Below are 15,594 nucleotides of genomic sequence, written 5' to 3'. Positions count from 1 at the left end.
GTGCAAAATGTATGTGCAGTTTTTCTAAGAGGCTATCTTAAAGTTCAAGCAGGTAGGAAGTGTTCGTGCCAGGAATTTTGGACATCTCTCCAAACTCCCGAAAATATTTAAAATTCCAGTAACAGTTTCTTCTTCATGAAAGGTTGAGGAGAGGACTAGGTAGTTCAGTGAATCAATAGGTGACCTCTGGATGCTGAAATGAAAATCTGACTTGGGTCAAATGAGACATAAGATTAATTGTTATTCTGATTCTGCACTAGGCATTTATATATCGCCCCTCTCAGAAAGGCCTATGTGATACTGGCTAGACCTGGTTTCCCTTACCCTAGCCACTCAAGTGTATCTTGGGCTAATTTGACAGAGTATGCGGGGGAGGAAAGGGAAAAGGATTCTATGTAGGCTGCAAAATGTTGGCCCCTGTTTTATATTCACTTCATTCTGAAGCCAAATCCCTTAGTCAACTTTTAAAACTGAGGGTAGGGGAATAAAATAGGGTTTAATTCATTGTTCCTGCGCCTCTGTCTGAATGAATTATATTGGGAACAAATCTGTGTTTACACCCTGTGTAGTCAGTTATTACTTTAGAATGCACAAACTTGTGTTGTGCATTTCACATATGAATAGGAATAGACTATGTGAACTTACCATAACCATGTGTTCTCGTAATAGAATAATACCCTGGTCTGAGAGTGATTGTTGGGGTTAACCATGCTGACTTAGTTGACTGATTTAGTTGGGGGTTGGTCCTGCTTTGAGCAGGGGGTTGGACTCACTGAGGTCCCTTCCAACCCTGATATTCTGTGATTCTATGACTAATGCGATAAGAGCAGCTGCTGGATAGAGTTTGCCTATATAAGCCTGGAAACTGTGTCATAGTCCTCCAACCAGCAACTTCCAGAGTTCAAATGCGTTATAAACAGTTAACATAGAAAACAGTTAACCTCCCCCAATTAACATGGGTGGGAATAAACCCAGAGCAGAGGATTTTCCTGTTATGAGCAGACCTTTTTGGTTAATTCAGATTGTCTATTCTCACACACAGACTGTTGGGAAGTAGCAGCTACCCACCTGAGTTTGTGTTGGCGTGGGGTAGGGAACAGAAGGGAGGGAGAAGAAAAGGTAATGGCAAATGGCATTTTGAAGAACCCAGAAATCAAACGCTGCCTCTGAAGAAGACACATCTACTTTGTAGTGTCTAGTTAAAGAATGTGAGGATTGCCAGATGGCCACTCTGCACGTCTCCTCATCCTCATAAGGCCACTTAGTTTTTTTTCTTCTGAGATAGAAACAAATGTTGTAGAACACACTCTAAGACTGGAGGAACAGACTTTCCAGCCTCCTTATAAGCTTTGATTGTTGATCTGACCTATTGAAAGGTGGTTGTCTAAAATGTTTCAAGGCCTTTGTCCTTGCCAGCATTGAAGAAGTTCTAATCAACTACCAGTTGTTCAAACAGGAACAGAGAGAAATGAATATAAGATGACTAGGTCACTAGGAGTCCCTGTGGCCAGCCTAACTGATCCTATTATCAATAACATATACCAGGGACTCAGTAAAAGGAAAATATCTTTGCCTTAAACATTTATTCCTCCTCAAGAGGAAATTGGATGCCTAATTGCACTTTAAGAGGAGAAAGAAGCTTTCTTAGAGGAATTTATAGATTTTTTTTGAAGGCTTCTTATTTCTGGGAACAAATCGCAAGAGGTAACAAGTGAAAGTAACAAACAATGAAGAAACAGAAAGGAGTTCAGAGTTTACAATAATATTAGATGGCTATTCAGAATGGTTTTATGCCCATCTTGGCACCAGTGGTTCCAGTTTTTAAGTTAATATGTAATTTGACCCTTAAGAATCAAGCCTCCAAAACCCGTAAAGCGATTTGAAAGCTTTTATCCCAGATTTTAAAATATCACTGAGATCTGCAAGTAAACTTAATCTTATGAAAGCTGAGTTTAAATTTTATGCACACAGCTGTTTTATTCATAGATATTGGCCACCTACTCGTATGAAATTGCCAAAATATTTGTCCTCTGAGTTTGATTAGAAAAAATACTTTTACTCAATTTTAACTAAATTAGATATTTAGCAAATATCAGAATTAATGTACTGTTATAGTTCCTGTTCTGCTGATTGTTATTGGAACAGTTACTTTGTAGTGAGCAAAAATAGCAAGTGTAAAGCAAATTGCTGATTTTGAAAATATCTAATTTCAGTGAGAGGAAAAAAGTTCAAAACTAATGTATTATTAATGAATACAAACCATTTTCATCTTTATATCCCGGAACCCTTGTGTGCATTATTTACATATGAAATGAAAACATTTGTTAATATAAGGCGAGTTTATACTTTTCTACAGGGACCTCCTGCATGATGACCAGGAAACTGCATGAATATCCTCTTGCAGAGTTTCCTGTGAATTGTTTCATTGGAGGTCAGGAATGGAGACTACAAAAGATAGTACTAATAGTGATGCTATATAAATAGTCTCGGCATTAATAGCTTGAGAAGGGAAAGCCCTGTGGTTTGGATGGCGATGAATACTACATAGGGTCGCATTTCCCAAATGAATATAGATTGGATTTAAGGGTTTCTTCTGCTGAGTTTTGTGCAGAGGAGATTATAGGTGGAGAAGAGATTATGCACAGTACTGCATTGGTTCAAATCCTTCCTCCTTGCTCTGACAGAAATGAGGCCAAAGGATTGAGTTTTCCATTTCTTTACTCTCTTCCAAAGGAAACAACAAAGAGGATGACCTGGCTTTTAACTCATTCATATCTTCTTTAAAAAAAGAAATCAGTAATACAACAGATGTCTAGTTTCAGTAATTAAGCCAGGTACTGTTGATACAATTATATACCTGGTCCAGTGAGCATGGAATGTGCTTGGCTAAATACTGCTAGTTTCTTCCAATAAATTCCTATTCATTTAGTGTCAGCTTTTGCAGTCCAGAATAAGCCATCCAATGACTCCCTTATATTATATATAAAAGGTGAAGCAAACTCTGTTTAAAAAAATATTTGCAGAGCTCCAAACTGAGAGAGACTAAGATTAATTTAATCTTCTATAAACCTAGTCTACAATCACTGCTGCTTAGGGGAGGTAAAGGTAGCAAAAATCAAAGGGGTTCCAACATTATTATGCATTCCAAAGCTAGCTGGATCAAAATGCAGTATTGCACATTAAGATTCTAAATCTGGCAATTCAGATTTACATTCGCAGAGGGGGGCATATCTTGTGAAGGATACATTTCCTGATTCACATACCAATCAGTTTCTTGCTTTAAACAAATCACTTATTGTTATCCCAATGATATATTACTATATAATTGCTGACTTTGGACCTGTTCATAGAAATCTGAATGTGAGCACATCAAGATAAAGAGAATATTTAGTTTTATTAACATTTTCTTTTAAATTTTTCCCTGGATTCTAGGAACTCCTGAAAGGTTCCTTTTTTTGCCAGTGACTTCAACTCTTCCTAATTTTACATTCACACACCAGAATTAAAAATGTAACTACCACCAAGTCTCAGACTACAGTGATTTGTTCAACCTTAATGATATAAAATTGGCCAGTCCGTTAAGTCTTATTTGTAAGGTCTAACCCAGAGTTAGTGGATGTTTGTGTTTGGTATGGAGGGTGATGTCTGTGATTTTCTTTCAAGTCTCTGATCCAGAATTCAATTTGATGAAATTTCATTTGTCAGGAAACACTTTCACAGCCAGAAAACAATGTCAAAGTTGAGCTTGCTAGTGCTTTCAAAACGAAATCATGCAGCTGAGGGCCTCATTCAAACCCCACTATTTCTTCACCCTTCCTGTTTCGGTCCTTCCAGTCATCCTAAGCCCCAAAATCTATGAAATTACATGGTGAGCTAGTGGGGCCTTTATATCACTGTCTCTTGTCTCTTCTTCCTCATCAAATTAAAAGAACATTCCTTCAAGACCTTGAGTGATTATCTGTTGACCCCCACACTTATCTAGTTTCTGGAGGCCTCCAGACACCCCTACTCTCCCGCCCTCTTCCTTAAAAAAGCCCCACAATATCTCTTGGCTTGTAGCAGGCATCCTTTGTAGGTGTTAACTGGCACGGTGAGGAGGGGTGAGTCCAATTTTCAAGATATCACTTGGGCTAACTTCAAACTGTCTTCTTGAAATACTAAACTACATTGGCCAATGGTGAAATCAGCATCAGTGACAGCCTATGAGTTGCATTTATCTCCCACAGGGACAGCTAACAGACAAACAGGGCATCACACAAAGATACTAATTTTGGAATGAGTTTCCAGGTACCATATGACATACAGAAGTTGTATCTGACTAGTCCCAGAAATTTTGGAAACCTAGGAGAAGCAGGAAGTGACACAAAGGCACCACATGGAACTTTTAGGAAACCACATTTTTCCTCCCTCAGATATAAAAGTCCTGTCAAGCCTAAGTCCTGTGTAATTTTTTGTGAACAGCCTATTTTCTTCATATTTTGATTTGATTAGTCATCTGGACTGGATGCATAATGTATTTTTTTTTCATAAATATTCAGGTGGAGAGGAAGGTGACCTAAATTTTGGCCATTTGTCTGTGGACAAAAATAAGGAGTGCTGTTTTGAATGCTTAAACTCACATCTTTGCTACTGCTATGATTTTTGACTGGAGACAAGATTTCTGCTAGGCTTAGGACCATTATATTTAGGTAACTACCTTTGTAATGGAAAGGGTGTGAAACATTTTTATGTTAATAGTAAAGTAAAATGTAAGAGCACAGTTTCTGTAGAAATCTGAGTGAGACATGATTTTAAATTATACAAGCTGCGCATAACTGAAATATTTCAGGATAGGCCATCCAGCTATTGGGTGCTGTTATATAAAGTCAGTTTCAGCATTGAGTTCAACACTGAGAGTTTTTGTGACAATAGTGGAATAGTGGAATTGTTCACTTTTGGAAAATTGGATTTTCTGCTGTGTCCAACTGGCATATATTGCTAGGAATTTCACTCACATGTCCAAAGCACTGAAACAAGCCAACACCAAACATTTGGCTCACCCTAAGCTAATAAAGCACCATTTCTAAATCAGAAGACATACGGTACACACAAGCTTATATGATGCTGTGGTGCTGTTGTCACTTTTTTCATAAAGGTTATGTCAGCCATGTCTTTCAGAGACATAGAATAGAAACTGAACATTTGCTTTGAGTCAAAACATTGTAAAAAAAGTGGGAGTCTGGGGGCAGTTTTAGCTCCCATGAGATTCTCTGTGGTCCAGTCGGAACTCTGTATGTCCACCATCCACCCCATTTTAATTCAACTGTCTCCCAGCCATTGTCCTCTTCTCTCCAGATAACTGGATGGGACTGTGTTGAGCCCATCACTTTGCTTCTTAATGTGTTCTGGAAGCTCACTGTTGTCATTTTCTTTCCCCATGCATTGAGCATGCTATCTCTGAAAGGCTTCTAGTTCTGCCAAACTAGTGTGTGAAAATTGAGAACACTGACACAATGCCAAGAACTGAAACTTGGCTGTGTAAATATTTGGACTTTGCTTAGTCCATGTGTATAGAAGCTTTTTTTTTTTTTTTACAACTTCTTAAAATAGGCATAGCCATATTGAAACGATAATGGCTTCCTCTGGGCATTGTTCTTAATGTTATGCATCTTTGCTGGGGACAGATCTTTGCACTCTAGCACTGCAGTGTGTTTTGGTTTCTCTGCCCTATTTCACTTTTCTGGCTCACCTGGATAAAATATCCATGTTGTGAAAGATGTATAATTATTCATGAGTTTCTATACATGGACTGTACTTGTATTACAAATTGTAAAACCTACTCATAAATATATAGCTAGGAAAATCATACTGGCTTTACACTGCTGACATGTTCTGAAGGAACCTTTAAAGCATTCTATTGACTTGCCAATGAATGTCTCCATAGAACAACACAGCATTTACCGTGTTTGGATCACTTATGATCTGACAAAGTGTAACATGTTCGGGACTCTCTTTAGGTGAGTTGTGTCCAAAGTTAAAACTTAGTGACTAAAAGCATTTGGGTTTTATGTGGCCATTTCAAACCTGTCTTTCCATTCAGTGGGTTTATTTTCTTAAAGAAAGCTAATTATAATAAAATATCATTATGCCTCTAACAAAAAGGGACACTGTCAGTGCCTCCCAGTAAACAGAGCACTTACCTGGGATGTGGGAGACCCAGGTTCAATTCCTCCTCTGCCTGATGTGAGAGAAGAGATTTGAACTTGTGTGTCAGTCATTGCAGGAGAGTCAGTGGGCCAGCGAGAGACTGACTCTATAGCCTTGTGGTTTGGGTACTCACCTTGGAGATGGGAGACCTTCATTCAAAACCCCCTATTTAATTATCTATATGCAGCCGAATAGCTTCAAGGGGGGGAAGAGAAATGCTGTAGAAGTGTAGAGTATCCTAGAGCCCAGTGGCTAGGGCACTCTTGTGCATTGTATGAGACTTAAATTCAAATCCCATTTCCATGTCAGGTAGAGGGGGAATTGAACTCAGGTCTTCCTCATTCCAGGCAAGTGCCCTAACCATTGGACTAAAAGTTAGAAGGGAGATGACCACTGCCACTGCTTTTCTTACTCCACCCCTTTTTTTTTTTTTTTTTTGGCTGAAATAAATCAACTGTGTTAAATTTGCAAATACTTTTGGGTCAACAAAACCTCAATTTTTCAGTGAATAAATTATTTGTCTGAAAAAATTTGCCCAATCCTTTATATATATAATATATACACACACACACGAGAAATACATGATATTTTTACCACAGGCAGGAAATGGATCTTGATTTTCAGAGCTGCAGTTCTTGAGCTATGAGAGTCCAAAGTTGGGAGCTATCTTTACTTTTAAATATCAGGCTTTTCAGAGCTGACCCAGATTTTGAAACCTGTTGAGACTCGAGTCCTTCAACTGGTAGAGGCTTGAGTTTATTGTAATAATGATGATACAAGTGGAATATAGAACAGAGGGTGACAACCACATACTTCTTGTTGCATCTCTTACTAGTCATTTAGAAGAGGCTTTATATCTCTTTTTTATTGGAATGGGAAGATTAATTTAAGGGGAAAATAGCCCCTGAATATTCGCATTGGCTCTACTAGAAAAAAAAGGACTAGGAATTTTTCCTTCTTTCATTCGGCTGACAATTTTGAAAAATGTATAATACCTTATATCACTGCATAGGAATAATATATGTAGCATGGAAAAGTTACAGGCCAGAAAGGTAAACGTGTGTTAGGTTATATATGTTTATAACCAAGTTTTCCTCTCCGGCGGTGTGTTACAACAGCTGGGTTTTCCATTGCCATGACAGACTGCCTCTTCTATAGACCAATACAGCTGCAAAACTTTTATCCTAAAGCAGACTTTTCATTTTCATATCATGGTTGTGTATATTCGCTGTAAACTTGCAAAAATGTTCCAGTGTTTTTTTCCAGAATTTTAAAGGAGTTGTAAAGTTGAAACTGTTTCTTGAACTATACTGTAATCAAATTATTGAGTGAATTTCAAGCTTAAAAATAAGCATGCAAAACAAACTTCAGAAACTAAAATTAAAATGAAATATTGAACACTGAGTATTAGTAAGGCCCTACCAAATTCATAGTCCATTTTGGTCAATTTCACAGCCAGGAGATTTTAAAATTAGTCAGTTTCACATTTTCAGATGTTTACATCTGAATTTTCACAGTGTTGTAACCAGGAGGTCCCGACCCAAAAGGCTGTCAGAGTGTGGGGGTCACAAGGCTATTGCAGGGGGGAGGGTGGGATTGCCACCCTTACTTCTGCCCTGCTGCCTTTAGAGCTGGGCAGCCAGAGAGAAAGGATGTTGGCCAGGCGCCCAGCTCTAAAGCCAGCGCCACTGCCAGCAGCAGCGCAGAAGTGAGGGACACAGTGTATGGTGGGGAGGGGGGGTTACCATATGTCTGGTTTTCCTGGCAGTCTCCCACCCGAGTGGAGGGATGACAGCTGGAGCCACAGCCTCCCAGTGCAGGGGGCGAAAGCTGGAGCCGCAGCCTCCACGCAGGGGAGGTGAGGGTGTGACAGCTAGAGCCATTGCAACTTCCTGAGGTTCTCGGAAAGGGTCTGACCCACCCTGGGAGTGGCCCCTGCAGGGAAAGAGGAAGTCTCGTCCCTTCTCATCCCTGGTCAGGACTAACAGCTGGAGCCCTGTGCAGGGTAGGAGCCCCTAGCTGGGAGCCAGATTTCATTGGGGAGATCAGATTTCACGGCCATGAATTTTGTAGGGCCATAAGTATTAGTCACAGCTAAAGCTTGCACTTGTTTGTGTCTCCTACAATTTTTTTAAAATGTAAGTCCCACTCACCATGTCCATTTATGTTTGTATTGTACTGGGTTTCTTTCATTATATAAGTTATGCCCTAGCAAAGGGTATTCTGGCTGAAACATACAGTGATAGTGATACAGAGAAAAATAAAGAAATATTCATAGATTCATAGATTCTAGGACTGGAAGGGACCTCGAGAGGTCATCGAGTCCAGTCCCCTGCCCGCATGGCAGGACCAAATACTGTCTAGACCATCCCTGATAGACATTTATCTAACCTACTCTTAAATATCTCCAGAGATGGAGATTCCACAACCTCCCTAGGCAATTTATTCCAATGTTTAACCACCCTGACAGGAACTTTTTCCTAATTTCCAACCTAGACCTCCCTAGTTGCAGTTTAAGCCCATTGCTTCTTGTTCTATCCTTAGAGGCTAAGGTGAACAACTTTTCTCCCTCCTCCTTATGACACCCTTTTAGATACCTGAAAACTGCTATCATGTCCCCTCTCAGTCTTCTCTTTTCCAAACTAAACAAAACCAAGGTTTCAGAGTAGCAGCCGTGTTAGTCTGTATTTGCAAAAAAAAAACAGGAGTACTTGTGGCACCTTAGAGACTAACAAATTTATTAGAGCATAAGCTTTCGTGGACTACAGCCCACTTCTTCGGATGCATATAGAGTGGAATAAATATTGAGGAGATATATATACACACACATACAGAGAGCATAAACAGGTGGGAGTTGTCTTACCAACTCTGAGAGGCCAATTAAGTAAGAGAAAAAAAACTTTTGAAGTGATAATCAAGATAGCCCAGTACAGACAGTTTGATAAGAAGTGTGAGAATACTTACAAGGGGAGATAGATTCAATGTTTGTAATGGCTCAGCCATTCCCAGTCCTTATTCAATCCTGAGTTGATTGTATCTAGTTTGCATATCAATTCCAGCTCAGCAGTCTCTTGTTGGAGTCTGTTTTTGAAGTTTTTCTGCTGTAAGATAGCCACCCGCAGGTCTGACATTGAATGACCAGACAGGTTAAAGTGTTCTCCCACTGGTTTTTGAGTATTATGACTCCTGATGTCAGATTTGTGTCCAGTAATTCTTTTGCGTAGAGACTGTCCGGTCTGGCCAATGTACATGGCAGAGGGGCATTGCTGGCACATGATGGCATATATCACATTGTTACAAAACCACTGAACAAAACCACTGACCCAGGAACCTATACTTGTAACAAAGCCCGATGCCAACTCTGTCCACATATCTATTCAAGTGACATCATCATAGGACCTAATCACATCAGCCATACCATCAGGGGCTCATTCACCTGCACATCTACCAATGTGATATATGCCATCATGTGCCAGCAATGCCCCTCTGCCATGTACATTGGCCAGACCGGACAGTCTCTACGCAAAAGAATTACTGGACACAAATCTGACATCAGGAGTCATAATACTCAAAAACCAGTGGGAGAACACTTTAACCTGTCTGGTCATTCAATGTCAGACCTGCGGGTGGCTATCTTACAGCAGAAAAACTTCAAAAACAGACTCCAACAAGAGACTGCTGAGCTGGAATTGATATGCAAACTAGATACAATCAACTCAGGATTGAATAAGGACTGGGAATGGCTGAGCCATTACAAACATTGAATCTATCTCCCCTTGTAAGTATTCTCACACTTCTTATCAAACTGTCTGTACTGGGCTATCTTGATTATCACTTCAAAAGTTTTTTTTCTCTTACTTAATTGGCCTCTCAGAGTTGGTAAGACAACTCCCACCTGTTTATGCTCTCTGTATGTGTGTGTAAATATATCTCCTCAATATTTATTCCACTCTATATGCATCCGAAGAAGTGGGCTGTAGTCCACGAAAGCTTATGCTCTAATAAATTTGTTAGTCTCTAAGGTGCCACAAGTACTCCTGTTCTTTAAACAAACCCAATTCTTTCAGCCTTCCTTCATAGGTCATGTTCTCAAGACCTTTAATCATTCTTGTTGCTCTTCTCTGGACCCTCTCCAATTTCTCCACATCTTTCTTGAAATGCAGTGCCCAGAACTGGACACAATACTCCAGCTGAGGCCTAACCAGAGCAGAGTAGAGCAGAAGAATGACTTCTTGTGTCTTGCTCACAACACACCTGTTAATACATCCCAGAATCATGTTTGCTTTTTTTGCAACAGCATCACACTGTTGACTCCTATTTAGCTTGTGGTCCACAATAACCCCTAGATCCCTTTCTGACGTACTCCTTCCTAGACAGTTTCTTCCCATTCTGTATGTGTGAAACTGATTTTTTCTTCCTAAGTGGAGCACTTTGCATTTGTCTTTGTTAAACTTCATCCTGTTTAACTCAGACCATTTCTCCAGATCATTTTGAATTATGACCCTGTCCTCCAAAGCAGTTGCAATCCCTCCCAGTTTGGTATCATCCGCAAACTTAATAAGCGTACTTTCTATGCCAATATCTAAGTCGTTAATGAAGATATTGAACAGAGCCGGTCCCAAAACAGACCCCTGCGGAACCCCACTCGTTATGCCTTTCCAGCAGGATTGGGAACCATTAATAACAACTCTCTGAGTACGGTTATCCAGCCAGTTATGCACCCACCTTATAGTAGCCCCATCTAAATTGTATTTGCCTAGTTTATCAATAAGAATATCATGCGAGACCGTATCAAATGCCTTACTAAAGTCTAGGTATACCACATCCACAGCTTCTCCCTTATCCACAAGACTTGTTATCCTATCTAAGAAAGCTATCAGATTGGTTTGACATGATTTGTTCTTTACAATTCCATGCTGGCTGTTCCCTATCACCTTACCACCTTCCAAGTGTTTGCAGATGATTTCCTTAATTACTTGCTCCATCATCTTCCCTGGCACAGAAGTTAAACTAACTGGTCTGTAGTTTCCTGGGTTGTTTTTATTTCTCTTTTTATAGATGGGCACTATATTTGCCCTTTTCCAGTCTTCTGGAATCTCTCCCGTCTCCCATGATTTTCCAAAGATAATAGAGGCTCAGATACCTCCTCTATTAGCTCCTTGAGTATTCTAGGATGCATTTCATCAGGCCCTGGTGACTTGCAGGCATCTAACTTTTCTAAGTGATTTTTAACTTGTTCTTTTTTTATTTTATCTGCTAAACCTACCCCCTTCCCATTAGCATTCACTATGTTAGGCATTCCTTCAGACTTCTCGGTGAAGACCGAAACAAAGAAGTCATTAAGCATCTCTGCCATTTCCAAGTTTCCTGTTACTGTTTCTCCCTCTTCACTAAGCAGTGGGCCTACCCTGTCTTTGGTCTTCCTCTTGCTTCTAATATATTGTTAAAAAGTCTTCTTGTTTCCCTTTATTCCTGTAGCTAGTTTGAGCTCATTTTGTGCCTTTGCCTTTCTAATCTTGCCCCTGCATTCCTGTGTTGTTTGCCTATATTCATCCTTTGTAATATGCCTGAATTAACTTTCATATTATCCAGTGATTTTAACTTGTGGTTTGATCAAGTGTAGCAGAAAGTGGTTTACAGTTGACTGATGCTATACAACTGAAACCCCCAAAATTAAATTTTGGGTGCACAAAACAGAGACTCTGAATTCAGAAACTCATTATAACATGTTCTAAACCAAAGCAGAAATGTAGCTGTGCCTAACAAAAGATGAAGCAGTTAATTTGTGATGGAGACTTCCCTTGATGTACTCAAAGGGAAAAGATTTTGGGGGGTTGGGGGGAAGAAGAAATCTAGACTCTTGTTTTTGTTCTTTTAGTTAATTAAATACATTAACAATAACAAAATAAGCAGATTTGTCAATTGACATAGTGATGAGACACTTATGTGATCTGACTCTCCCAAATAAGCTACTTTAAAATAATATAGAAGTGTGTAATAAGACATTTATTGCTGATGGGAACATAATGGGAGGAGACATTTTTTATTCCATTAGAAGGGCTGTCACTCAGTCAGAATGTAAATCTCTGGGTCATTGACCTATTCTTTTGCATATGCGGTCTAGTACAAACAATAGATCTGTACTAATTAGACACAATAAATGTAAGATGTTCCAGTTTTTGACTCATCTAGTTTCTTTATGTAATACAGTAACAACTGCAAACTATCCTGATGCAAAGGAAAGACAGGAAGAATAGTAAGATGCCAGTATGGCTTCATTAGGAGCTCTTTAATGACCTGAAAATCAAAAAGGAATCCTACGAAAAATGGATACATGGACAATTTGCTAAGGAGGAGTTCAAAAGAAGTAGCAACAGCATGTAGGGACAAAATTAGAAAGACTGAGGCACAAAATGAGTTACACCTAGCAAGGGTCATAAAAGTCAGTAAGAGAAGGTTCTTTAAATACATGAGAAGCAAGAGAAAAATGAAGGGAAGTGTAGGTCCTCTTACCAGAGAAGGAGAATTAATAACTAATGACATCCAGAAGGCTGAAACAAAACACCTCAGTCTTCACCAGGGTACTTAAGAAATTAGCTGAAGCAATTTCAGAACCCTTAGCAATTATCTTTGAGACCATCTGGAGGACAGGTGAGGTCACAGAAGACTGGAGAAGGGCAAACTTAGTACCTGTATTTTAAAAGGGGAACAAAGAGGATCTGGGAAATTAAAGATCAGTGTTAGCCTAACTTTGATAGCTGGGAAGATACTGGAACAAATTATTAAACAATCAGTTTGTAAGCAATTGAGGGTTATAAGTAATAGCCATAATGGATTTGTCAAGAATAAATCATGTCAAATCAACTTAGTTTCCTTCTTTGACAGGGTTACTAGCCTAGTGGATGGAGGGAAGCAGTAGATGTGATGTAATCTTGCTTTTAGTTAGGCTTTTGAGACATTCCCACAAGACATTCTCATAAGCAAACTAGGGAAATACAGTCTAGATGAAATTACTATAAGGTGGGTTCACAACTGGTTGAAGGACTATACTCAAAGAGTAGTTATCAGTAGTTTGCTGTCAAACTAGTAGCGCGTATCTAGTAGGGTCTTACTGGAGTCAGTCAATATTTGCAGTAATGACTTTGATAATGGAGTGGAGAGTATGCTTATAACATTTGCAGACAACATGAAGATGGGAAGGTTTGCAAGCACTTTGGAGGACAGGATTAGAATTCAAAAGGACCTTGACAAATTGGAGAATTAGTCTGAATTCAACAAGATGAAATTCAGTAAGGACAAGTGCAAAGCACTTCACTTAGGAATGAAAAATCAGATCCCTACACCTACAAAATGGGTAATAACGGTACGTGGCAGTACTGCTGAAAAGGATCTGGGAGTTATAGTGCATCACAAATTGAATATGAGTCAAAAATGTGATGCAGCTGTGAAAAAGCTATTATTCTGGAGTATATTACTAGGAGTGTACAATTCTACACACTACATTTTAGGAAAGATGGGGACAAATTGCAGAGTCCAGAGGAGATCAACAAAAATTATGAAAGGTGTGGAAAACCTGATCTATGAGGAAAGGTTAAGAAAAATTGGGCATGTTTAGCCTTGATAAAAGAAGACTATAGGGGGGCCCTGCTAATAGTCTTCAAATATGTTAAGGGATATTATTAAAGAGGACTGTGATCAATTGTTCTGCATGTCCACTGAATGTAAGACAAGAAGAAATGGGCTTAACCTGCTTCAAGGGACATTTATGTTAGATATTAGAAAAAACTTTCCAATTATAAGGATGGTTAAGCTTTAGAATAAGCTTCTAAGGGAGGTTGTGGAATCCCCATCATTGGAAGGTTTTTAAACAGGTTGGACGGATACCTGTCAGGGATGATCTAGGTTTACTTGGGATATGTCTTCACTACCGGCCGGATCCGCAGGCAGCGATCGGTCCAGGGGGGATTGATTTATCGTGTCTAGTCTAGACGTGATAAATCGATCCCCGAGCGCTCTCCCATCGACTCCTGTACTCCAGCTGGGTGAGAGGCGCAGGCAGAGTTGACGGGGGAGCGGTAGCAGTCGACTCACCATGGTGAAGACACCACGGTAAGTCGATCTAGATCAATTTCCCCCTCCTCCCAGTGTAGACCAGGCCTTAGTCCTGCCACAACATAGGGGCTGGACTTGATGACTTCTCAAAGGTCCCTTCTGGCTCTGTGATTCTATGTTAAAATTTCAGTGTCTGTCTGAGCAGAGCGGGAATTTTATAAGGAATTTACTTTCTGTCAACAATTTGTTTTCTAGGCAAAATCCTTGTTTCGTGACCAGAGCTGCATATCTTGATGTCCTTGTTGTGCTGAGTGATTACCTTGGGAAATCTAGAAGAAAAGGCAAGTCAACTATAATATACAACTTCTAAATCAGCTGCAGGAAATTTCAGTGCTGTATTAACCCTGGGTGAGGGTTAGGGGGAATAGATGCACTAGTTAGACCAGTGGGAGCTGCTGGGTGCTGAGCACTTTTGAAAATCTGGACACTTTGTGTAGGAGTCTAGATGAGGAGAAACTCACGACCCGTTGGTATCTGTGAGAACCAGTCCTTGCAGGGGGTGCTGAAGAGAAGGAGGGTTCCTTCCCGCCTTTGCAGCATTCCTAGTTCCTGCTAGTCAAAAGCTTAAAAGTCAAACTCTGATCCCCTGTGTAGCTCAAGCTTTCTAAGTAGTTCTGTTTTATTAGTGCAAAATTTCAAAGATGGAATAGTGTCTCCAATCCACCCTGGAAAAAATGGGTAAGTTCTGTGGGAGTATGGAAAACTTGATAGGAATCATTTCTGCAGTAGGGTGAGAAGTTTTACAGAAAGTCACACCTCCAAAGATTCAGCGGTTTGATTGTTTACACCATCAATGGGAAGTTCTTGGATGAAGGATCAATCAAAACTATTAATGGCATTAAATTGTTGCTTAGCATGTTATTTACTTAAGGGGGGAGAGATAGCTCAGTGATTTGAGCATTGGCCTGCTAAACCCAGGGTTGTGAGTTCAATCCTTGAGGGGGTCACTTAAGAATCTGGGGCAAAATCAGTACTTGGTCCTGCTAGTGAAGGCAGGGGGCTGGACTCAATGACCTTTCAGGGTCCCTTCCAGTTCTATGAGATAGATATATCTCAATATATTATTATTATGGTCATACAAAGCACAATAAATGATGAAGTAAAGTGAAGGCACAATTAGAAGGCCAGGCCTCTGGAGTGTGACTGGAGGAAGGATAAATTCTGTGCAGCTATAATTAGCTTACTGTGACCACGTATTGCACAGTTCTTCAGCATGGTGCTTTATTATTATCCTGCCCTTAGCCACTGGCACAGCAAGGTGAGTTAAGAACAGTTTTGTTGGTTTAATTCAAACCC

General features: G+C 39.8%; 1 protein-coding gene across 7 annotated transcripts in view; it reads left to right on the top strand.

The window, feature by feature from the left end:
* THADA (THADA armadillo repeat containing) overlaps positions 1-15,594 on the top strand; it is a 327,795-nt gene that overhangs the window by 245,788 nt on the left and 66,413 nt on the right. For all 7 annotated transcript variants that reach the window (XR_010600221.1, XM_065590664.1, XM_065590662.1 and 4 more), the window contains one exon: positions 14,494-14,579. Coding sequence is in view for 6 of the 7 variants with exons in the window: in XM_065590664.1 (XP_065446736.1) it covers positions 14,494-14,579 (86 nt within the window). In the remaining variant the exon portion in view is untranslated. The remainder of the gene's footprint in view (positions 1-14,493; positions 14,580-15,594) is intronic.

This window comes from Chrysemys picta, chromosome 3, assembly GCF_011386835.1.
Source record: "Chrysemys picta bellii isolate R12L10 chromosome 3, ASM1138683v2, whole genome shotgun sequence".
In the NCBI taxonomy this organism is placed as follows: domain Eukaryota; kingdom Metazoa; phylum Chordata; order Testudines; family Emydidae; genus Chrysemys; species Chrysemys picta.
Note: the sequence above shows the minus strand (reverse complement) of the source record. Positions and strands in the feature narration are given on the sequence as shown.